The sequence below is a fragment of the Lagopus leucura genome, unplaced genomic scaffold (assembly GCF_019238085.1).
Source record: "Lagopus leucura isolate 7727_CA_CO unplaced genomic scaffold, USGS_WTPT01 Super-Scaffold_760, whole genome shotgun sequence".
In the NCBI taxonomy this organism is placed as follows: domain Eukaryota; kingdom Metazoa; phylum Chordata; class Aves; order Galliformes; family Phasianidae; genus Lagopus; species Lagopus leucura.
The window spans coordinates 4,040,073-4,062,447 of record NW_024962257.1 but is presented as its reverse complement, the minus strand read 5'-3'; the positions used below and the strand labels follow the sequence as shown (position 1 = coordinate 4,062,447).

The window sequence follows — 22,375 nt, the reverse complement described above, 5'->3', positions numbered from 1 at the left end:
TTTTTGGGGGGGAAAAGAGGCAGAAGAAGAAAGAGAGGAAAAAAAAAAAAAAAAAAAAAAAAAAAACCCCCCCGGGGGGGGGGGCGGCGGGAGGAGAAAAATCGGCGGCGAGCACCGAGAGCGATCCGGGAGACTCCTGGAAGCCGGCGAGCGGATGATGGATGGCCGAGACTTCGGGCCCCCCCCCCGCTCGGCGCACGGCCCCCCCCCGCCGCTGCTTTCGGGGCTGCCCATGGACGGGCACCGCCTGGCCGCCGGCCGCCTGCCCCCCTCCGCGCCCCTGGCCGCGGGGCTGCCCGCAGCGCTGCAACCCGGCAAGTTCCTGGCGTCCGGCATCGGCCTCCACGCGCACCCCGGTAAGAGCGCCGGGCGGATCCGCGAGCTGTGCGAGCCGAGCCTTTGGCCGTGCTGTAGAGCCGACTCGTAGCGAGAGCCGTGCTTTGAAGCCCGGAGAGCCGTGCGTTGCGGTGCCGAGATCCGCGCGTTGAGACCCCGAATGCGCTTGGTCCCGAGCCCCAGCATTCCGTGCTTTAGAGCCCCGAATAGAGGCTCCTCCAGCCCCAAATGCCCGTGTTGTGGAGCCCGTGTGTGCGCGCTCTCCATTCCCTGACACTTGTGTTTTAAAGCCCCAAATTCCGTGCTTTAAACCCCAGATACCCAAGTCCCAAATATTCACGGGTCGCAGCCCTGCGTATCCGTGCTTTGAATGCCATTTTATCTGTGTTTTAGACCTTAAAAATTGGTGCTTTAGAGCCCGGATCGCTGGGCTTTAAACCCCAGACAGATGTGCTTTAAAGCCCCAACGCCCGCAATGCTGCACTGCTGATCCCAGTGTTTGGGAGCCACGAATAGATGAGCTTTAGACCCCAAATAGCTGAGCTGCTTGAGCCTGTGTGCGTGCTCCAGAGTCCCAAATATTCATGCATTAAATCCCACACAGACACTGTTTAAACCCCAGATACCCGTGCTTTCAAGCCCCAAATATCTGCATTTTTAAGTCCAAAAATTCATGCTCCTGAGTCCCAGAGATCCGTGCTTTATATCCCAGATGCACGCACTCTGGAGTCCCAAACCCTGATGGTTTAATCCATAAATATCTGTGCTTGAAACCCCAAACGTGCATGCTTTAGAGCCCCAAATAGCCGTGCTTTGGAGCCTGAAGATCTCTGTTAAGAGCCCAGATCCGCGCGCTCCCCAGCCCCAAGCACATACGTGCCTGCAAGCCCAGATTTGTGTGCTTTGGAGTCCCAAAAATGCATGTTTTAGAGCCCCGAATATCTGTGCTTTGGAGCCCAAAGACCCACGCTGTTAATCTTACACACGAGTGCTCCAGAATGTCAAGGATTTGTGTTTTAAGCCCCACGTATTGCTGGTTTAAAGCCCAGACATCCGTGCTCCACCATCCCGAATATCGGTGCTGTAAACCCCAGGTTTGTGCTCTGCAGCCCCAACTCCGTGTGGTTCTGAGCCCCAAATCCATGCCCTGTGTGTTTCGGGCTCTGCTCTGTGCACGGCATTTCCCCAAGGCTTTGCTTGGGGCGGAGGGGGATAAAAAAAAAACAACCCAACAAACAGGGAATGCAAAAAAAGAAAACGATGGGGGAAAATTGCAGCCGGCCGTTTGTGCACGGCGAGTTATGGCACGGATTTGGGAAATCTCAGCCGGGTGGAAAATCCCTGCCTGGCTGTGGGGCCGTCCCTTAGAGAGCAGGCAATGCAGGGCGGATTCGGGGGAAGCGGAGAGGGAAGAGGATACGGCTGCCCTTATTACCTCCTATTATTATTTCTATGTTCTTGTATTTTCGTCCTCCATCTGCGGGCACCCGACCCACCGATCCATTTAAAGAAAAAAAAATCCTCTTTCCCCTCCTTTTTATTTTTTGTTATATTTTTTTTTGCCTTTTTTCCCCAGCACTCTGCTTTCTGTGCTGTTGCCCCGTGGGCTGTTGGCTCCATCTCCTACTTTCCCCCTTCTGAGCCGCCGCTCTGCGGTGCAATGGGACTTTGCCCTATGGATTTGCTTTGCTTTTTTTTTTTCTTCTTCTTTTTTTTTTTTTTTTCCCTTTTCCTCCCTCTTTTTTCCTGTCCCCCTTCCCTTATCTTTCTCCCCACCTTTTTTCCTTTTTTCCTCTCCCTTCCCCCTGCTTTTTCTCTGTTTCCCTCCCATTTTTGCCCCTTTCTCCCCCCCTCCCCACCATAGGGTGGTTGCTGTGAGCTGCTGAGCAGAGCCGCACGTTTCCCCACCGCAGCCCTCTGCTTTTCTCCCGTAGCCCAGACCGATCAGCTCTGTGCCCTGAGCGCAGTGCTGGGCGGCGGTGCCCAGATCTGCAGTGGAATTACCCAACCAAGGGCTGCACAGCACTCCAGCATGCCTGCCTGCTTCCTCTCTTTTGCCTTTCATTTTAACTCCTTTTTAATCTGTTTTTATCAGTATTTTAGCTGCCTTCTCGCACCGTGTTTCCCCCCCGCCTCCTATACAGCAGAAGGCAATCTGCGGTGTTCCATATGCATGCTGTGCATGTTGGGTCAGTTTGCCGTTGGGCAGATTGTTTCTATAGCATTTATTTTTGTTATTTCCCCCCCCCCAGTCCCTATTTCTGCCCTTCCCCTCCATCCCTCCGCTTGCACAGCTGCAGTTTTGTCACCGAAGGAAAGCGCCGAGCCCCCATCCCGCTCCCATTGTGCCGCAGGGATTTATCTTTATTTCAGCACAGCGCAGCATCCCGGACCCGTCGGTTCGGTGTTGGTGTCTGTGTGTGTTTCTCCTTATTCTTTGCTGCTGTTGTTGTGCCGTTTGGGTTGTTGTTTTTGGAATGGAGCCTTGCGCAAGGGACGAAGGGCGGCGGGCAGCAGCCAGAGCCTTTAAATAGAGCAGCTCCGGCCCCAGCTGTGACCCCCCCCCCCCCCCATCCGTGGCTGTTGGAGCCGTCCCAGCTCCCTCCTAAAATAAATACCTGCAGAAATGTTTTGTTTAGGCAACCCCCAGCCTGGGGCTCGGGGCTGAGGGGGGCATTGCTGGGGGTATTTTCCCATGGATGGGCTGAGGGCAGGGCGATGGCGGCAGTGGGATTTGGGCTGCGGATGGAGGAGGATGCGGTGTATGGAGCAGGGGGAGGGGGTCGGTCCCCGGTCCTCGTAGGGGGTGGTGTCACCTCCGTCCCTTCCCCACCCCACCTCCGTGCTGTTCTTGGCAGCCGCTGTGTCCGGGGGAGGTGGAGGCTGGTGGGGATGGGGTTGTGGATGGTTGGCTGCAGTCAGGAGCGGAGTGTAGTGATAACAATAAAAACCTGCATTCCCCGTGGACTCGGGGTGCTCTTTCTTGGGTTTGTGGCTGCGCTGTGTTGGTGTTTGTGTGCTTCCCTGGCTGCGCAGGCAGTGAAACACGGAGCTGTATTGGGGTCTGTACAGTGAAACGCAGAGATTTATCGGGGCATTCCTGCTTCTCTGGTCCAACTATGCCATGGGTTTTTCCAGCATAGAGGGGATACCCTCCCCTCCCCCCCGACCTCATCCTGCAAGGGAACATTGCCGTGCCAGCAAAGCCCTCCTGCAGCCGTCCTGAGAATGGCAGCAGAGCCCTGCTGGGGGTGTGGGTCCCTGCGGTGCTTCTGGGGAGTTCTGCTGTGGTTTATGGCCCTGAAATGGGGTGCTCGCCCCGGGGGTGTGGGAGGTGCTTGGTGATGCTGCTGTGGGTCTGTGGGGTTTGGAGTGAGGCGGGAATGATCTCTGGGGGTTTGCACTGGGAACGAAATGAGGGGGATAGGAATTTTGTTGTTGTTTTTTGGGTCTTCCTGCAACCTTGTGTTCTGTGTTGGTGAAGGGAGCCTGTCTGCCAAGGTGGGGTGGATTTCTGTCCCGTAGGAGCTGCGTGCCGCCCTCAGCTCCATCCCGAGTGGGTTGGTGTAGGGCTGCAGAGGGCACAAGGGCTCTCCTGGAGCCAGGTCCTGCAGTGTTCTCCTGTATTTTTGGGTTCTGACTTCTTCTGAAGCTGAGCATGGCTCTGCTTCTGACCCACTGCGTTTGCTGAGGTGTGCTTCATTAACACAGTTTCGTTAGCCCAGCTCCTAGCAGCTGTTCTCTGCTGCAGAGCCGTGCCTTCAGCCCTGAGCTCCTTGGCAGAGCCCCAGTGACCTGGTGCCGGGGAAGCCCTGCCCCAGGATGAGGTGTGGGAAGGTCCCGGTGCTGCTCCCGACACAGCAGCAGCTGGAGGAATGGAAATGGCCGGGAATTAATCTTGCTGCAGACGTGGTGAGCAGATCTGCATCCCCTGCTCCTGCCCCTATCCATCTTCCCCCGCCGCCGAGCCTGGATGGCGGTTCGCTCCATCCATCGCTGCCCTCCCCACTGCCGTTGCTTCCAGCACCACCCCCTGTGGTTTTGAATATACTTTTAATACATTTGGTTTAATTGCTTTTAATTACCAAAAAAAAAAAAAAAAAAAAAATCCAATAAAATTAAGCGGCTGGCGTGCTCGGGAGGAAGGGTTTTGGAGGGATTCGGCTCTGGCTGGCTGCAGTGCCGCGGCGTCGGCTGTGTGGATGGAGCGGTGCCAGTGCTGTGCTGCCTGGTGTCCTGTGTGTGCAGGGCTTGAGGGCTCGGTGCTCTGCCCTGCCCAGGCTGGATGGTGTTGAGAGACAGGAGAAAAAGGTGCTCATGGGCTGCGTGGTTGTTTCATTGTATGCACACGTAGATGGAAACCCACGTAGTGCTTCTGCAGCATCGGGACCAGGCTGGAAATCTGTCCAAAGGCTTTGAGTATGGATTAGCACCGTTGTTCATTGGGAATTAAATCACAGCGCCGTGGCGTTTGCCTCTGCACTTATCTCCTGGTGTTGGGATGGGGAGCAGGAAGGTGGCGTGGGCGATGCTCGGGAGAATGTGGGCAAGGAAAAGGGGCTGAACAAGGGAGAAGGGGGGAGAGCCTGGGCACAGACGGTGCGTTTGAGCCCGGGTTCCTAAGGAAAAGCAGCTTAGGGGATTGCAGTCTGCCTGCAGGAGCAGCAGCGCTGTGCAGCACGGCGCTCCATCTTGTCCACAGCAGCGTGCGGGTGGCACTCACCCAGCTTAGGGCTGGCTGCTGCCCGGCTCGCAGCGGTGTTGGGTTTCTCGGTGGGAAGGAGGGGCGGATAACGTGGCACGGTCCCATTTAACCTGCTGGTGACCTGGACTGAAGTCATTGTGGCTGAAAATAGGCTGCGCTGCCTGCGGGGCATGGCTCGTGGCTCTGGGAGCTCTCTGAAGCTGCTGGAATTGCTCCTGGCAGGTGATGTGGGGCTGGTGCTGTGCAGTGCTGCAGTAATGGCCCCCTTTGGGTGCCCGGGGCTCTCCTGGTGCTGCCTAATGAGCTTTCCTGTAACGAATATGTGGGTGTTGCTGGGTTAATTGTGCAGGAGCCCAGACTCGATGGTTTGCTTCTTGTGCACTGGTTTTGAGTAATCAAAACAAAATGAGGATAACAGGAAGGAATTGGGTGAAATTTCTTTGCTTAGCAGGGACGCAAATAATGTGTGCACATCCTCGGTGGGACCAGTGCTGGCCTTGGGTCCCCCGTACAAGACAGCTCTGTCCCCAGGGCTCGTGGGGCAGTGGTGGCAGCCGGGTGGCTGGGAGGTATCCTGGGCAGGGCAGCTTTCTAGTATCCAGTTGCTTCATTCTTGAGGATTCTGAGGAGGAATCTGAGTTCGGTGCTATTTTTTAATTTCCATCCAGTGCCTCGCAGAGCGTGGAGCTGGAGGGTGGATTTGGGGAGATGCCCATCAGGGTGTTGGGTTTAATTCAGCAGGAGATAGGAGGCGTGTGGTGCAGCTGGGGTTTCAGGCAGGGGGCTGCTGTCACCGGCGGTGGTGACACAGGAGTGTTGACACCGCCTGGACTGTTTTCATGCTTTGGGATTAACATGGGGTGCGTGGGACCGGGCTGGCTGTGCGTGTCCCAGGCTGCATGGCCATGCCTGCATGCACCCGAGCACACCAGGGCTGCCAGCCCCGGCGGGCAGAGAGCCGCAGCAGCACGTCGTGCTGCCCAGGAACTCACTGCTGCTTCCCTATAGAGCTGCTCTCGTAAAACTCACGGCCAGAAAGAACCCAGCCAGCAGCCTGGCTCACGCCTCCTGCCCTCTGCGTCCTCTGGGCTGGGTGGGATGTGTGCTGGGAGCACTGGGTACTGGTGGGAGGGGGGGTCTGCCTGGTGCTGCGGTGCTGACGCTGCTGCCAGCAGTAGTAAATATTGAGCAAGAACTGCTTCAAAATAAAACAGCCTGGACAGCGGGGTTCCTACGCGGAGTAAAGCAAAGTGGAAAGAAACAATAGATGTGGGTGCCAAGCTGGTGGTGAGCTTGTGTTTGATTTAAAGGGGTGGTTTTGCAGCTGGAGGGAAGCGGCGTGGTGGTGGGAGAGATGCGGGGGTCAGTGAGAGATGACTTGGGGGAGCGAGCCCCAAGTCCTTCAGGGGACGGGAAGAGTAGAGGCTGTAAATGTGTCTTAGGAGCAGCTGGCACGATGGGGCTGGGGTTTGGGGCGTTGGGGATGGATTCAGTGGCACAGTGCGGCGATCCGGGTGCATCTGATGCAAGGCTTTGATGTCAGCGCCTGGGGGCTCGCAGCACTGCTATCTCGTGTGTGGCACGGAGTCGGACCAGCTCTGGTGCCTCGGGTGTCACTGCAGGGAGGAGGTGGCTGAGATTTATGCCGTCAGCGCTGCCGGCTCTCAGCTGTTGGCGAGCTGCAGATGTGTGTGTGAGAAACAGCCCCTGCCGTGCTGCTGTGGGATGCAGCAGGGAGGTGGGGCAGAGAGTTCCCCAAAGGGCTTCCCCCAGCAGGGTGCTGCTGCTGGCAGTGGGACTGGGGATGTGCAGCGATCGTAGGCTCAGATCTGAGGGGTCCTGGGGAGCGCAGTGGGCTCAGGGCCCTTATGGCCTGCAGCTCCTTGCATCACAGCACGGTGCTGGGGGAGGGGGCGACGTGTTGGTGGTTAGCAGTATTTCATCACTGGCAGAAACCCATAACGGACAGATGGGCCCATGGGGGAGAATTACTTCACCTCTTCCAGAGCCTTCTGATGGTGAGGCTGCGGCTTCTTGGGCAGAGAGGGCTTTCACTCCTGATCCCCCCTGCTCAGGGCTGCTGCTTCTCTCCCAGCTGACAGTGGGGATCGGAGAGCTGGACAGTACTGGCGCTTTGGGGATGCAGCTTCTTGGTGCTGCTGCCGGGTGGTTGGAGTCTGAGCAGCGTGGGGCTGAACTCCCCACAGAGCTGCACCCCGCCGGTGCTCCCCCGAGTGAGGCTCTGGCGTGTGGTTGCTGCGGTCGCTGCTATCTCAGCTCCCCATCGCCCTGTGCCCGCTTGGTGGTGACTCACAGGGCTCTGCCTCTTCCCCTCCGCCGCCGTTTTCAGCAGGGTTGACACATCTGTACCCGCCAAGTTCCTCCAACAGCAGCCCTCGGTGATAGTGATCGATGGCTTCGTTGGTGGCTCCTGTGCAACGTGGGGACGTTGTACCGCTGGGGAGATGGGCTGCGTGTAGAGGCATCGGATACCCAAGGGTGCTGTTCCCACCTCCCCGTGGCTTCCTCGCCCCACGCCTGCCTCGCATTCCATCAGCAGGCTGCAGGAGCGTGGCTCAGCCTGCCGAGCCCCTGGGCGCATCCCTGGGCAATAAGCATCTTGTGCCGGTTCAGCGACTGCCCCGTCCCCGGGCGCATGGCTGTGGTTTCCCCTTCTCCCCTCCCTTCCCTTTGGCAGGAACCCACGGTTGGGGTGAGCTGTGCGTTGCTCACTGCGGTCGAGTTTCTCCCCTTGGCATCGCTTTCTGGCACAGAGATGCAAGGAGGAAGCGGCTTGCCCGTGGCCACCGCTGCGTGCCTGCTGCTGCAGGACGTGCCCGGGGCTGCCAGGCAGCAGGTTTTGGGTGTGTGTGAGGCTTAGAGCAGCCAGAGGGCTGTACAGAGGAAGGGCTGCTCAGGTGTTTGTCCGGGGGTTGTGTTCGCATTGGGTTCATCTCCTGGAAGGCTTTGGTAGGGAATGGATGGGCAAATGCAGCCCAGCAGCTTCTCCTCTTGCACTTAGCAAGGGCAAATGGTGCTTGTTGGTACAGATGAGGCTGTCTAAATAATGTGCAGTATTGACTGGCTCTCGCAGATGGTGCCCCACGTGAAGCTTCAGGGGCTGAACTTCTCTCTCCTGCTTTTGGTGTGGTTTTGTTTGGATCCAGCTGAATCCCCGAAGCTTTCTCAGATCATTATTGCCTGTTTTCTTTCAGTGAGATTGTAGGAGTTTGGGGTGGTTTGTTGCTGATGGGATCTGAAGGCAAGCTTCCAGAGGGCTCCACTGGCTCCTTCAGACTCTCCTGATGGGTTTTATGCAGTTTGTAAATGTTGACACCAACTGGGGAGCTGCTTCCCCTTCTGCCTGTTCTCGGGGTGGCATGCAGTGCAGGATTTGCAGCCTTGCCTGGTGCCGTTTGGTGGCAGTGTTGCAGAAGAATTGCTTCCTGCAGCCAAGAGCTCGCTTGATTCCCAATTCTATTATGACTATTCGTTTATGAAATGCTGCTGCTTATGATTTCCATGAAGATGCTGGGGGCTCTCTTGGTGTCCAGGACAAAAGCCAGACCTGGGAGCACGCTGTTCTCTTACCAGCTGACGGGTGGTCTGGCAGCTTTCAGCTCTGGATCGCAGTCCCCTAGGAGAAGGTGCTGTTTTGGATAGGTGTGGTGCTGTTTTGTGCCAGCTGATGGGGGTGGTGTGCTCATGCTTCTCCCAAAAGCTGGTACCCAGTGTTGGGATGGGCTGTGTGGGCACAGTGTGGGTTTGCAGCTCACCAGTGGGTGCTCTGTGGGGTACTGCTGTGCATGGGAGACCTGAGCAATGCTCAGTGCCATGCACTGCCACGTGTCCCCACTGCTGGCATGCAGGGGACCAACAGCTTCAACAGACTGCACTCTGCTTGGGCTGAAACATGTTTCCCTCTTCTGTTTCTATCTTCCTGCAGGCTTTTCCCATCTGCCTAATGGGCTCTACCCGTCCTACATTCCCCTGAGCCACCTTGAGCCCCCCAGTGCTGGCAGCCCGCTGCTGGCCCAGCTGGGTCAGCACAGCCTCTTCGAGTCGCAGAAAGGTGAGAGCATCCCCTCATGTCCTTCCCCCCAGCCCCTCCTTTGGGGATGGCTCAGCAACTGGAGCTGCTGGGCGTTGTGGCATTCCTGAATGATAACATCCCTCAGTCTAAGCAATACCGAAGTCTGGAATGTGGCACTGCTGTGGGGAACCTGGCCAGGTCCCTCCTTGCAGCCCCCGTTTGTTGTTGCATCAGTGTGAATTTGGGGTTGTTTCGCAACCTGGAGATCCCCGCCAGGTCATCCTCACAACCTGGTCTCCTCAGTAAATAAAGACTTGAGGCCCTGGACTGTGTCCAGTGAGGGTCTGGAGCATAAGTGTTACGGGAGGTGGATGGAGGAGCTGGAATTGTTCAGACCACAGAAGAGGGGCTCAGAGGGGACTTCAGTGCTCTTTCCAGCTCCCTGAAAAAAGGTTGTGGAGAGGTGGGACTTCACCTCTGTTCCCAGGTAACAGTGATAGGATAAGAGGTGATGGCCTCGAGTTGTTTCAGGAGAGGATCAGGTTGGGTATTAGGAACCATTTCATCTCTGAAGGAGCGGTGATGCACTGACATTGCTGCCCAGGAGTGGTGGGGTTGGTGTCTCTGGAGGTGCTGGATGTGGCGCTGGGGACGCGGGTTGGTGTCACGGAGGATCTTAGAAGTAACCGTAATGATTCTACGGTTGTGCCTGTGTGGGACTGAAGGGGTGGGAGGCTGTTGTCATCCTGTTTGCTTTTGCTTTGCAGATGGGTTCTACCTGTCAAGCCACGCAGCTCAGTCGGCCTTGCACCCGCAGCCGCCCCTCGCGAGGAGTGCGGGCGGCCACACGGCGAGCGCCCTGCTGAGAGAGAAGGAGCTGGGGCAGCTGCACAAGAGCTCGAAGGAGAGCCTGAAAGACCCCGGCGGGAAGGAGAGGGGCTGCAGGACTGAGCTCTCCCTGCCCTTCACCAAGAAGGAGGGCAGGCCGAAGGAGGAGCCGCGGCCCCGCAGCGTGGTAGACCTGACGCAGGACACCAAGCCCGACGGCGAGCGGAAAGTGAGCGTGGTGGAGAAGGCGGCGAAGGCGGGCGAGCGCCTGTCGCCCTTTCTGGCTGAGCACGTGCCAAGTCGGGGCGGGGGCGGCGGGGAGGCGAAATCCAAGAACCCGCTGCAGAGCTCGTCCCTCAGCAACTGCAACGGCGGCGGGGATCCCGTGCTGAAGGTGCTGGGCGCCGAGCAGGACCGCTGCGCCAAGGACCCCGCGCGGCACGACGAGAACGTGAGGCCTTCCGCGCACGCCCATGCCGAGCGGCTGAAGCGGGGCGAGACCCTGCTGCCCTCTGTGGGTGCTCTGCACGTCTCCTGCAGCTGTCCCTCCCCGCATCCCTCGCAGCCGGGCAAAATGGCGCCCGCCGCCACCTTCCCCCCTCAGCCCGTCCATTCCAGCGTGTACACCATCTTCCCGCCGGCCAAGGAGCTGGGAAGGGAGCACAAAGTCATCGCCCCCACCTTCGTGCCTTCGGTCGAGGCCTACGACGAGAGGAGCGGGCCCATCCAGATCGCCTCGCAGGCCCGCGACAACAAGGCCAAGGAGAAGGAGCTGGGCAAGGCCGGCGTGCTGCAGTCGCCCCCGGAGCGCTGCCTCGCCGATGCCTCCCGCGCGCTCCTCTCCCAGGACTTCTCTTGCCACGGTGATGCCAAAAGGATGGAGGTCCTGAGGGAGAAGGGTTCGGTGATCAGGGCCAACTCCATGGCTCTGAAGAGACAGGTTGCGTCGGAGCCCTTCCTCAACCGGCCGGGGCTGGGCTCTCCGGAGAGCAGGGAGTTCCTGGCCTCCAAGGACTTGCTGAAGTCGAGTCCGGAAGCGGAACATCGTCCCTGCGAGCGAGAGCGCTTCCAGAGATCCAGCTCCAAAGAAGCGACAAAGGTTTACGGCACTTTGGACTCCTCTCGGCAGCACCTGGACCACAGCCAGCTGAAGCCCCCCGAGCAGAAGTGGAAACCCTTTGAGATGGGCAACTTCGCCACCACGCAGATGGCGGTGCTGGCCGCGCAGCACAACCACGTCACCCGGGCAGAGGAGGAGGCCAAGAAGGTCTACCTGGACCCCAGCGGCTTGCCGCGTTCTTCGGTGGTGGGCTCGCGGGGGGCTGCTGACGTCCTGCACCCCACCTCCCACAGCGAAGGCTCGGCCATGCAGAGCCTCATCAAGTACAGCGGCAGCTTTGCCAAGGAGACCGCGTCCCGGCAGAGCTGTGGCAAGAAGAGCCCCTTCGGCGGCTTGGGCAACATGAAGTTGGACTCATCGCAGCTGGGCACCTCCAAAGTGCAGCAGCTGCTGACACAGCAGCCGGCCAAGCAGCTGAAGAGGGACCCCGAGAGACCCGAGAGTGCCAAATCCTTCGGCCGTGAGAGCATCGGCTCACAGGGGGAGGTGGAGGTGAGGCACCTGCCCGTCGGCATCGCTGTGGCCGTGGCCCGGCAGAAGGACAACAGCAGCAGCAGTAGCAGCAGCAAGCTGGCGCCCAGCCTGGCAGACCGGGATCGCTCGCTGTCTCTCAGCAGCATCAAAGGTGGGTTCTCCACGCCTCTCCTGGGGCTTTCTGTGCGGATCTGCGGCAGGTAGAGCTGCCGTGTGGCGTGGGCTGCGTTGGTTGTTCTCAGCTCCCTTTGCCTCATGTTCCCAGCCAAGTTCTTGTCGTAAACATTGGCAAAGTGAGGATTCTTCCTTGCAGTCCTGTGCTCGCCCTGGGGGTGTGGTTGCAGCTGTACTGCTCCGACTCTGGTGGGACTGTTCTCTGTGCAGTTTTGCTCTGCCACGGGCCATCAGCTGCAGCCACACTGAGCCAAAGCCCAGAGCCTCTCAGGGGCTCCCAGAGAGCTTGGGAGCTCAGCCACCCATGTGAGCAGTGAGGAGGAAGGGAACCCATTGCCAGCACCCCATTTCCCTTCTCTGTTCACCTCCCGGCACAGCTCCTTTCCACTGCTTCGACCCCCATTAGTGCAGGGAGCATCAGAAACCCCAAATCTCCCCGTTCCTGTCGCCTCCCTTCGCCCTTGGGAGCCGCCTGGGGATGTGGTGGGCAGCACAGGGCTCTGCTTGTTCTGCCTTTCCATCGCCCAGACCCTCCCAACTCATGTTAAATGTAATTTACTGAGCCCAACTAAAAGGCTGCAAACAAGGGCTGAATTCTAGCCTGTTGCTAAGCAATGCAGTTGGCTTTCAGACAGAAAACAAGACTGCTTTTCTCCTCCTCTCGCCCCCCAAATGCTGCCCCCCCCTTTGTGTGCAGGGAGATCTTCGTCTAATAACATTAGCTTGCTCGCGCTGAGTGGACAGTGCTTGAATGTTTAGACCTTTTAAGAAGGAGAAAGCAGGCTTTAGTGGGCTAATCTGTAGTATTTGGCAAGTAAAATGCAAGTATTTAGTGCCGGGCATTGGTTGTCAGGGAAACAGACCTGAGCCTTTCCTCTGTGCATAACTGATTGAATTTTTCTATGCGGTCTGTGCGTCATGTTCGTATATATGGACAGAATGATCATTCACCATCCGAACAATCGTCGGTCTGTGCTGAAGGAGCGTCCCATTAGCGGGGCTGGGGAGGAATGGCACAAATTAGAAAGTCTGTGTGTGTGTGTGTGTGTGTGTGTGTGTGTGTGTGGATGAGAAGAGGATGGTGGAGCTGGCTGGGAGTAGCAGCTCACAGGTAGTGGGAACAGGGGGGAGATGAGGGGCAGCTGCTGACCTTGGAAGGCCCCCTGGGAGGGAGAGGTGTGTGCCAGTGTTGAGAGCATCTTTGCTTGCTGCCTGCAGCCCTTGGAAGGAGCCCAGGGAGAGGAGCTGGGAGAGCTGTTGTCTTGTTGCTGCATTCCTTCTGACAGTAGAGGCTGAGGGAATTGGAGACCTGACAGCATAAAAACCACGGGCTGTCTGGGTTTGAGGAAATACACAGCGGGGCCCTCCTTCAAAAAGCTGCTTGTCAGCTGGGTGGACTGGCTGTTAGGGGGTGTCCTTGTGCCCAAGCCTTGCCCAGATGCCAGGGCTGGGATTTAGGGATCACCCACACAATAACATGGATGAGGACAGCAGGGAAATGTGGGGAAAAATGCGTGTGTAAAAAGGTAGTTAGGGATAAAGCTGCAGAAAACCATATCTAAAGTCAAATATCTGGAGGTTTTAGATAAATAAAAGTGGCAGGGCTGGCAAGGGTAAGTGTCTCAATGTTTGCTGCTGTGCAGGTTGTTGCCTCCCCTGCCAGGCTGTGCTTGTGGGAGCTGTTGTGATCTGGAGGAGCTGTCTCTCAGCCCAACAGCCAGCCCTTGTTTTGGATCCCTGCCCTCATCTGCCATATGTACCCTCGCTTCACCAGACCCTTTCCTGTTGTATGGTTTGGCATGAGAGTGCAGATTCCCTCTAAGAGACTGGATGGCAGAATGGAGCCTGATGTTTTTGTGAGCGTCTGCAGGAGGACAGGACTTCAGAGTGCACCCAGTGCTCCCAGTTTGTGAGGGCGTAAGGGGCCTCCTCAGGTGGCTCAGATCTCCCCTGGGATGCACTGAGCACAGCCGTGTGGTTTGGTGCAGGGGTTTAGCTGGCTCCTTCCAAGAGGGTGATGCTTCCAGGAACCCCTCTTAGCAAGAATGGGGCCGTGCAGACAGCCCTGCTCTGTCCTCCGCACCTTGAACTCGATGCTTTGGGCAGGCAGCTTTTCCAAGCTTCTCCTCTGTGACGGCGCTGGTTTGTGTCTTAGGGCACAGCCGCTCTGAAGATGACTGCGGGGACGAGAGGAGCCGTCACCGGGACAGCCACCTCCTGGCAGGGCGGCTGGAGCGGGACCAGGAGAAGCTGCTCAGGTGAGGGTTGTGCCTGCCCCGTGCGCCTGTGTTCCCGTCCTCCTGCAGCACTCAGACCCTCTCATTCTCTCCCTTGCCTCCCTCATGACCAGAGAGAGCAAAGAGCTGGTGGATTTCGCTCGGATCCACCCCTCCAGCTGCGCCACGAATGGTTTGAACTCCAACCTGATGGTGACGGGAGGTCCGGCCTTGGCGGGCTCCGGGCGCTGGTCCACAGACCCGGCTTCGCACTTGGCAGCGCACCCCTGGCTCCCCCGAACTGGCAGCCCCTCCATGTGGCTGGCCGGCCACCCCTACGGTGAGTGCCCTAGAGGCACCCCAGGGCGCCCGCAGCAATGCAACCCACTGCTGAGCGCCCAGGGAGGCTGCTCTCTGACCACATGGGAACGGGAGCGCGGTGTTTTGGAGCCAGCGAACAGCAGATGACTTGTTGCGTGCATCCCCTCGGTTGTGATCGTGGTGTTTCTTCTTCCAGGACTTGGCCACCCATCCCTGCACCAGGGCATGACTCCAGGCTTCCCCCCTGCCATGGGAGGCGCCCTCCCTTCTGCCTACCAGTTTGCCAGAGACCCGCAGTCGGGGCAACTTGTCGTTATCCCCAGTGAGCACTTGCCGCACTTTGGTAAGGACACGAGCATATCCCTGAGGAGGGGAAGTGGCTTTGGAGTTGGCTCAGTGTGAATGTCGTATGCAGGGGGAGCAGAAACCACAGCTCTAGGTGGCCGTGGGCTCGCTTCTTGTTACGCTGCATTTTGGAAATGAAGATGTGTTGTCTTCAGCACTGGTTTCTCACCCCGTAGAGAACCCCGCAGAGTTTGCTGCCATGGTTAGGAGAATTTGCCCTTGGGATCAACCAAGGGTGGGCAAGCCAAGGCTGAGGGAGAGCACAGCAAGTCAGATGGCCCCAGAAGTGGGGGAGAAAGACAGCATACTTTCCCCTTTGCATTTCTGGTAGCGTTTTTGCACGGCTTGATGTTTGACGTCCCCTCACCGTGGAACTGGGTTAGAGACCCTTGCCCTGAGCAGGCCTTAATCCTCTAACCGTGCTTGTTTTGCAGCGGAGCTGATGGACCGGGCTCCCCCGCTGTGGCCTGCCATGTACCCCCCGACCCGGAGCTCCCTGCAGCACGCTCACCAGCTCCAGCTCCTCTCCCATCAGCAGCTGCTGCGGCAGCACGAGCTGTACATCCTGCAGCAGCAAGCAGCACATGCCATGGAGCTCCAGCGGAGCGCTCAGCTCGTGGTACGTCCTGGAGAGCATCTGGCTTAGAGGTGAAAGCCCAAAGTTGGGCTGTCTGGGGGGTTTGTTGTAGAAGGGCCTGAGTGGTGTCAGGAGAGGTGCTCCATGGCATGGCTGTGATTCCTTCCCTAGGGATGGCTCTGCTTATTGAGTGCTTTCATCCATGCTCACCTCCAGGCAGACCTCCTGCAGTGCTGGCAGTGATTGCTCTGGGTCCTTAAAGCCAGCTCCCGTTCACCAGAAGGTTTTGGCAACCGTTAGGTTTCATTTGGGTGTGTTTTGCACCCAGTTAATTTTTGTAGTGGTCATCTGTTTTTAGGCCTTAGCTTTATATTTGTGCTTGCCAAGCTGAAGGCTTAGAAATAGAAACCACTTTTTTTTTGGGTTGCATTTGAAAGCTGAGACACCCTTCCCATGACTCCTGGATCTGGAACTTCATAAAAAAGGCTATTATAAGCCTATGATGAGTCCCAGAGGAATCTACATCTGCTTCTGCCAGTGCTTCCTATCAGATCTTCATTCAGGTCCGGGAGACCTTTTCTACCTCTGAGCACTTTAACCCTTCTCTGTCCCAGCACGCATCTGCCTGGGAGGTGTTAGTTTAGGATCAGCATCCCCCTCTATCACATTGGCCTTAAAATGGTGTTGCAGTTGGTAGCATGTTTAATTCCAGTTGGTGTTGGATAAAGATTTGGTTTCACTTGGTGGTAGATGTGTGCTGCTCTCCAGGAGCAGGTGGGGATGTGCTGAGTTTTGCTCTGTTCTTATCGCAGGAGAGGTTGAAGGCAAACGAGCAGCGTGCAGATATGGAAGAGAAGGTGACGAAAAGGAGCCTGGACAGTGCCAAATCGGGCCTGTCCTCCTCTGCCCCAGGACTGGTACACCGAAAGCCGCCCGTGCTGTCGCCCAGCGCCTCCACGTCCTACAGCAAGGCTGTGAGTCCACCTCCCCTCTCTCCCAGGGCCTCACCCGTGTCTGTGCTCAAAGCTGAGGTGATCCAAAAGATGGAGGAGCCACCTTCGCAGCCAGCCTACTCCTACCCTGCCACCCCCAGCTCCCACCCCTCCAGCCCGCCCCCCGCCTCTCCACCCCCTGCCCCTGCCATCCCTCCAAAGGAAGAGGCACCCGAGTCTGTGGAGAAGAAAGACCTGGAATTGGAAAAAGAGGCTGCTGGTCCGTTTCAGGCCTTGTTCCAAGGTAAGAAAGCCCTGCTTTGACAGAGTCCCATTGTGTTTGTGCCTGCCTCCCTTTTTCTCCTCAGCTCTTTCCTGCTTCCATCCCTTTCCCTAAAGAAAACCACGTCGCGCCTCTGTAAAAGGCAGGGGAGAGGCAGGCAGCAGAGTGCTGTGGTTGGCTGGGATTGTTGCCTGGGTTCTAGGGGCACCTGGTGCTGTGGGCTCTGTTCTTCCCTTGGGTTGAGCCTGGGTTGGTTCCTCCAGAGCTGAAATCTCCATGGGAAGATGAATGCAGGATGCAGATCCCACTGTAGTTGCTGGAGATATGCAGAAGGGACATTTCTGGTGCTGCAGCCTGAGACGCAGGCTGGTGGCTTGGCCAGAAGAGGGATGCTCAGGTAGCCACTCTGTGAGAGTAGGAAGGGCTATGAACTGACGGAAGCAAAGGGAACCCATCCCTGTGCCTCCATGAGGGAAGACACATTGGAGACCTTGCCGTTACACAGCCTGTCCCTTCCGATGTCTTGCAGAGATCCCCCCAGGATATCCATTCCAGTCCTTGCCTCCCTCCTTCGGCAGACACTACCCCTACCTCCTCCAGCCCACCGCGGCGGCTGATGCAGACGGCTTGGCTCCCGATGTCCCGCTGCCTGCCGAAGGCTCTGAGCACATGGAGCTTTCCCCTGAAGTCAAACCCATCCACCTGTCTCCGTCCAAAATGCTGGAACCCATCCCAACAGCAGCAGAAGAGGAGTCGTTGGAAGAGAGGGTGAAATCGGAAGTGCAGATGGAGGAAAGCCAAGAGAGCATCTGCGAGCAGGACATGGGGGCTCTGAACATCGCCACCACTGCGGCTGTCCCAGTGCAGAATGTGGACAGCTGCAATTTGCTGTTGCATCAAGGAGAAGCCTTGGGTGCTATGGAACAGGACCAGGAAGACCTCCAGAGCTGCCCACCTCCTTACCAGGTTGTGGCTTGCCAGGTGGAAGATGAGGCTCAGGCAGAGGCTGAGGGCGGAGCAGAAACCTGCTCAGTGCACATGGACTACGACAGCTCGCTAGTGCGCACAGAGGGCGAGACACCGGAGATGGACTTGACTCCCCAGCAGGAAGAGGCCTCTGTAGCCATGGATCTGCAGGGGGCTGATGTGCCCCGGAGCAGGGAGTTTCCCAGCCTGCCCTCTGAGGAGGGTGAGCAGGGGCCAGAGATGCCCTCGTACCCAGATGAGGCAATCTCTTGCCAAATCCCGACTCTGGACATCAAGCCGGGCGACCCGCTGGCGGGGATGAACGCTTTGGTGGCTGCCACGGAAATGCCTCAGGCTTGTTCTTTGTTGGCTACTGCCAGCGTCGCTCCGTCCCAGATGCAGATGGAGGTGTTACCTGACCAGGCCTTGGAGCACTCCTTCCTGCAAGGGATCACTTTGCTGAGTGAAATTGCGGAGATGGAGCTTGAGAAACGGAAGCAAGAAATGCAAAGTAAGTGATGGGAGTGAGGTCTGGCAGGCCTTGGGTTGAGTCAGGTCTGCTTGTGTTCTGCGTAGACAGAGGAGCAGAGACCCAGCTGAGGTCTCTTGCAGCCCCAAACTTCAGGAGTGATGCCCCAAACTTCAGGCACTTTGGAGGGGCTTGAGGAAGAGTTTTTGTTGTAGCAGGCTGAGCTGCACGTGGCACCTGGACTGCTCCCCTCTTCCAAAGGCCCTCCCCATGTCTAGACAGTTCGTGGTATGCATAGTGGAAATGGAGCCCCACTTGCTGAGAGCTGCCAGGGTAACACCCTTCTGGCAGGGGCTGAGCCTGCAGTCTGTCGGGGCTTGGCGCAGGAGGCCCCGGGAGCTCCAGATGATGCTTTCCAAGAGCTTGGCAGGTCCTGAAAGGATCTCACCTTCAGTAACTTCCTGAGATGAGACGTGGTGGGAGCTGCAAGCTGCAGCGTGGCGGGGTACAACGGGAGATCTCAAGTGGGGGTTGGGATATCCCAGAGACTGCTTGAGCTGTCATGGATCGAGAAGGGATGAGTGCCCACCAGAGGGATAGTATCACAGGATCAACCTCTAGCTTTTTTTAATGTCCTTCCCAGCAGGTTCAGAGAGTTTCCCTGTCCGGCCAACGCTGGAGAGTTTGCTGGCTGCCAGCACCCACATGCTCATGGAAGTACTTTCCACCCCCTTTATGGAAAGTCTGAAAACCATCCGGCTGCCTCGAGAGCTGAATCCCAACAAAAAGTACAGCTGGATGCAGAAGAAAGATGAGCCTGTAAGTAGCTCTCAGTGTGGCTGGGCCTGAAAAGCCACGGTGCATCTGCTCACCACTGCTTGCCCTCCCAGTCACTGTTTGCCACCCTTTTGCATTGGGCAGAACTTCCCTCCGTGTTCCTAACGGCACATGAGTTGGCATGATGCGTTTCAGCTCTCTCTCTTGTTTGTGAATCAACACCATTGATCTCAGTGGGACTCTCCCTAGTCCTGGAAGTGGTGCTTGTAATACAAAGCCAGCAGGAACTCGTATGTTACTGCTTTGGTGGGGAGAATAAGTAAAGATAGTGGCAGCAGGGTTTTTCCTTTCTTTTTCTTTCCTGACTCTTCCCCATAGGAGACACTGAGAAGTTATTTTGTACCCAGCACGTAAGTGTTCCAGGAATATTTTGATCTGTGTTTTTAAATAAGGGAGAGGAGACTCCATGGATGTATTTCACTCCGCAGGTTACTTAGGGAGGTTGCTCTTTCTCAGAGATGAAGCCGTGCCCAGCCACCAAGCATCTTTGCTTGGCTGGTTTTGTTCCCATGTCACTCCTGGGCTGTGCTTGGTGGGGGCAGGAGTGCTCTGCTCCAGTATCAGCACACAGGGTGTCGTGCCAGGATGCACTGCAAAGGCTCCACAGTTCTAGAATGGGGAGCAGGACGTGCCCTGACCTTCTCCACCCCTCTTGTCTCCTCCCCCCAGATGTACTCTATCAAATCAGCCATCGAGAACATGGATGCAATGGAGCTGGACTACAGGATGAGGCTGGCGGAGCTGCAGCGGCGCTACAAGGAGAAGCAGCGGGAGCTGGTGAAGCTGCAGAGGCGCAGGGACTCCGAGTAAGTGGCAGGCTGTGCACTTGGTCTTCTCTTTTCCAGCTGGGCACCTACCACTGCCTCTCGGTCCAGGAGAGAAAGCAGCCTTCCATCTCTCCCTGTCTCCTCTCCTCGTGGTACGGCTCGCCAGAGCTTTGCACAACACACTCCTAGGCTATGTGACACACCCCCCATCACTGGTGAACTCAGCTGGGAGACCATTGTTAGAGACATCCTTGGCTTCAGCAGCTCAGTTTAGCAGTTCGGTGACAGGCGAAGGTTCTGGGTTGGCTCCCGTTCTTGCTTGCTTTCTTTTTTTCTTTTTTTTTTCCTTTTTTCTTTTTGGATTTATTTGCTTTGTTATTTTTTCCCTGTTTGCTTTGCTTTTTGGTTGCAAAATTTGATTTTTTTCTTTGCTATTTTTTTTTCCTTTTTTTTTTTTTGTTTTTGTTTTGTTTTGTTGCCTTGGTTAACAGTGAAGCGTGTGGTTTTTTTAAAGGGAAAAGCATGACGAGAAAAGTAGAAGCTTGGCGAGAAGAGGCCCTGGAAGGCCCAGGAAGAGGAAACTTGGATCAAGCGCTCTGTCGCCCATTAAGGAGAGAGGGAAGAGTGACAGCAAGAGTGGAAAGTAAGGCTGGAATTTGGGGAAGATGGGAAAATGGCAGGGTCGCTGCACAGGGTCGTACTTGGGGAAAGCATCTCGGATGCAGCGGGGTCTCGCCGCGGCGATGGTCAGGGAGGATGGTCTCACATCAGTGGTGTGGAAGCGTTCGACATCATCACGGCCTCACGGTGGGAAGGCGATGGCAGCCCGTGTGTCTGCATGTTGGCTGTGGGTAGGACAGGCAGAGCGGAGTGGTGTTGAGCGCTTGGTGTCAGGAGCGTGTCCTTGTGCCCGTTCAGGAGGACAGAGCAGGAGGGTGCCGTGGAGCTCATGGCAGGGATGCTGATGTCAGAAGCTGGAAGGATAGGGCTGGTCCAGGTTTTCCGTTTTCTCGGGCCTTCCTGCCGCATTTCTTGTCTTCACCTCCTGTTCCTCTCATCAGTGGGAGTTGGTTTGGCCTGGCCTCTCTCTTTCCAGTGTCTGGGTCATTCTCTTTTCTCCTTTTTTTCTCTTGTGCAAGTCCAGCCGATCTTGTTTGGATACCTGGATCTCAATTGGCCATCTGACCATCCTTAGATGGCTAAGCCTCTCCAAAGGGAGGGCATCTCCAAGCTGCCTCCCCATTCAATGTGTATTTTGTGCAAATATCCTTTTCAGTCAGATTCAGGTGCCCAGCTCCCACTGACTGCGTGCTTCTGAAGATCTGTCCTCTCGGTGGCTCTGTTTTGCTCCTCGTGTTCGGATGGCTGAGCAGGCTGGAGGCATCCAGAGGTGGCTGAAGCTGTGCATGTGTGCATGCACTGAGCGTGTTGGTATGCACATCCTTGTGTTGTAGGAATGGCAGGAGTGACCTGGTCTGAGAGGTGGAGGTGCACCTTCAGTGTCCGGGGCAGGAGTTGTTGTTTTAGCTGAGTACAGCGGTCATCAGGGAGGACAGAGGGGAGGGGAAGTGCCTAGAGACTGTCATTGGCTTTGTGGTAGCAGTGTGATATGGGCCAGCAGGCTTAGTGTGAAGGAGGTGGCAGTGAGAGCTTTCAGTGGAGGCTTGGTAGAGGTCTTTAGGTGTTGAATGATCTCAGCATCCATCAAATAGTTAATGGAGGCAGCTGGGGAGCAGTGAAAGACATGCATCTAGTCTCATGTTATTATTATTTTATTGTTACGTATTTACCCTTTCCTTTCCCCACAAATCCTGGAGAGAGACCCAAAACACAGTCTGCAAATGTCACTTGCAGTGGGCCGGGCTTGTAGAGCGGATGGCCTGCCCTCTGTGCAAGCTGGTCCCCACGGTGCCACGTCCCTCCATGCGGCCCTTACACCCTCCTTGATCAGACTGAGCATCCTGGTGCCAGGCGTGGCAGCACATCCCTGGGCCTCAGGACTCCCTCTGCACCTAGTGACCGTGAAAGAAGGGGGATAAAACCACCGCAGCCAGCTCAACTGCCTAACCTTCCTCCTGCTGAGCTGTACCGAGTTGGGTGCTTTTTCGGTGGCTGTTACTCAAGACCCCAAACAACTTCCTTTCAGAGACCATCTTGTGGGTCTCTGATTTGTGTGCTGGTATCCAAGAAGGGCTCCCTGCCTCTCCTCTTTGGTGGAAAACAAGAGTCAGGCCCTCACTGTGTGCAAACTGCTGTTGCTTCACAGTGGACTTGGCTCCCATTGAGGATCCCCACTGTTCTAGGAGGCATTTTACCTCACTTTTGAGCTTGATGGGGATCACAGGGAGGAAAGCCCCCCACCTTGACCCATCCTGTGCTTGGCTTGCAGACTAAGCAAGTCCTTGTTGCTCTCTGAAGACTCTGAGACTGGCGAGGGCATGAAGAAGAGGCACAAAGGGGCCCTGCCAGAGGAGGATGACGATGTGGAGAGCAGCAGTGGCAAGATGAAAGGGAGGAACCAGAGCTGGGAAGAACACGATGCTGCTCCCAGCTTCTCAAACGAGGTCAGTGCCCTCGTGGGGAATGCGGAGCCACAGGCCAAAAGCAGATCTTTTTCCTACTTTGCCTGGTGTTGGCTTACTTTGAATAACTCCTCCTGATCTTTCAGCATCTGTTCTCAGTTCACATGTGTTCAGCAGCTCCTCATGGAAGGGCTCTGTGCAGCAGAGGGGTGTTTGCAGAAGCTAATGTTGGCTGATGGAGGTTGGGCCTTTCTGGTAATCAGCAGAGGGGCGAGCACCTTCGAGCCAGCCAGAGCATTGCAGTGTTGTACTAGCTCAGAATCCACAGCAGTGGTTGTATTCCTGCTCTGGCTGCTGAGGCAGAGGTGGGTGACTGACTTTTCAAGGCAAAAGAAGAACAGAGTGCAGTCTCAGTGTTTTAAATGCAGGGTCTTCCTTTGCTCCTAATGAAGCAGTGAGATAATTACTGG

General features: G+C 56.6%; 1 protein-coding gene across 2 annotated transcripts in view; it reads left to right on the top strand.

The window, feature by feature from the left end:
* The first annotated feature begins 142 nt into the window (after positions 1 to 142).
* The window catches only part of TNRC18 (trinucleotide repeat containing 18), a 44,552-nt gene continuing 22,319 nt past the window's right edge, over positions 143 to 22,375 (top strand). The window contains exons 1-13 of one of the 2 annotated variants that reach the window (XM_042864115.1): positions 143 to 356; positions 8,988 to 9,113; positions 9,842 to 11,647; positions 13,826 to 13,928; positions 14,021 to 14,226; positions 14,404 to 14,550; positions 14,987 to 15,171; positions 15,942 to 16,365; positions 16,874 to 17,821; positions 18,426 to 18,598; positions 19,286 to 19,422; positions 19,898 to 20,026; positions 21,773 to 21,947. In XM_042864115.1, coding sequence (XP_042720049.1) covers positions 155 to 356; positions 8,988 to 9,113; positions 9,842 to 11,647; positions 13,826 to 13,928; positions 14,021 to 14,226; positions 14,404 to 14,550; positions 14,987 to 15,171; positions 15,942 to 16,365; positions 16,874 to 17,821; positions 18,426 to 18,598; positions 19,286 to 19,422; positions 19,898 to 20,026; positions 21,773 to 21,947 — 4,761 coding nt within the window. In that variant the 5' untranslated portion in view covers positions 143 to 154. Of the gene's footprint in view, positions 357 to 8,987; positions 9,114 to 9,841; positions 11,648 to 13,825; positions 13,929 to 14,020; positions 14,227 to 14,403; positions 14,551 to 14,986; positions 15,172 to 15,941; positions 16,366 to 16,873; positions 17,822 to 18,422; positions 18,599 to 19,285; positions 19,423 to 19,897; positions 20,027 to 21,772; positions 21,948 to 22,375 lie in introns of both variants that reach the window. The other variant, XM_042864113.1, reaches the window with a different exon arrangement.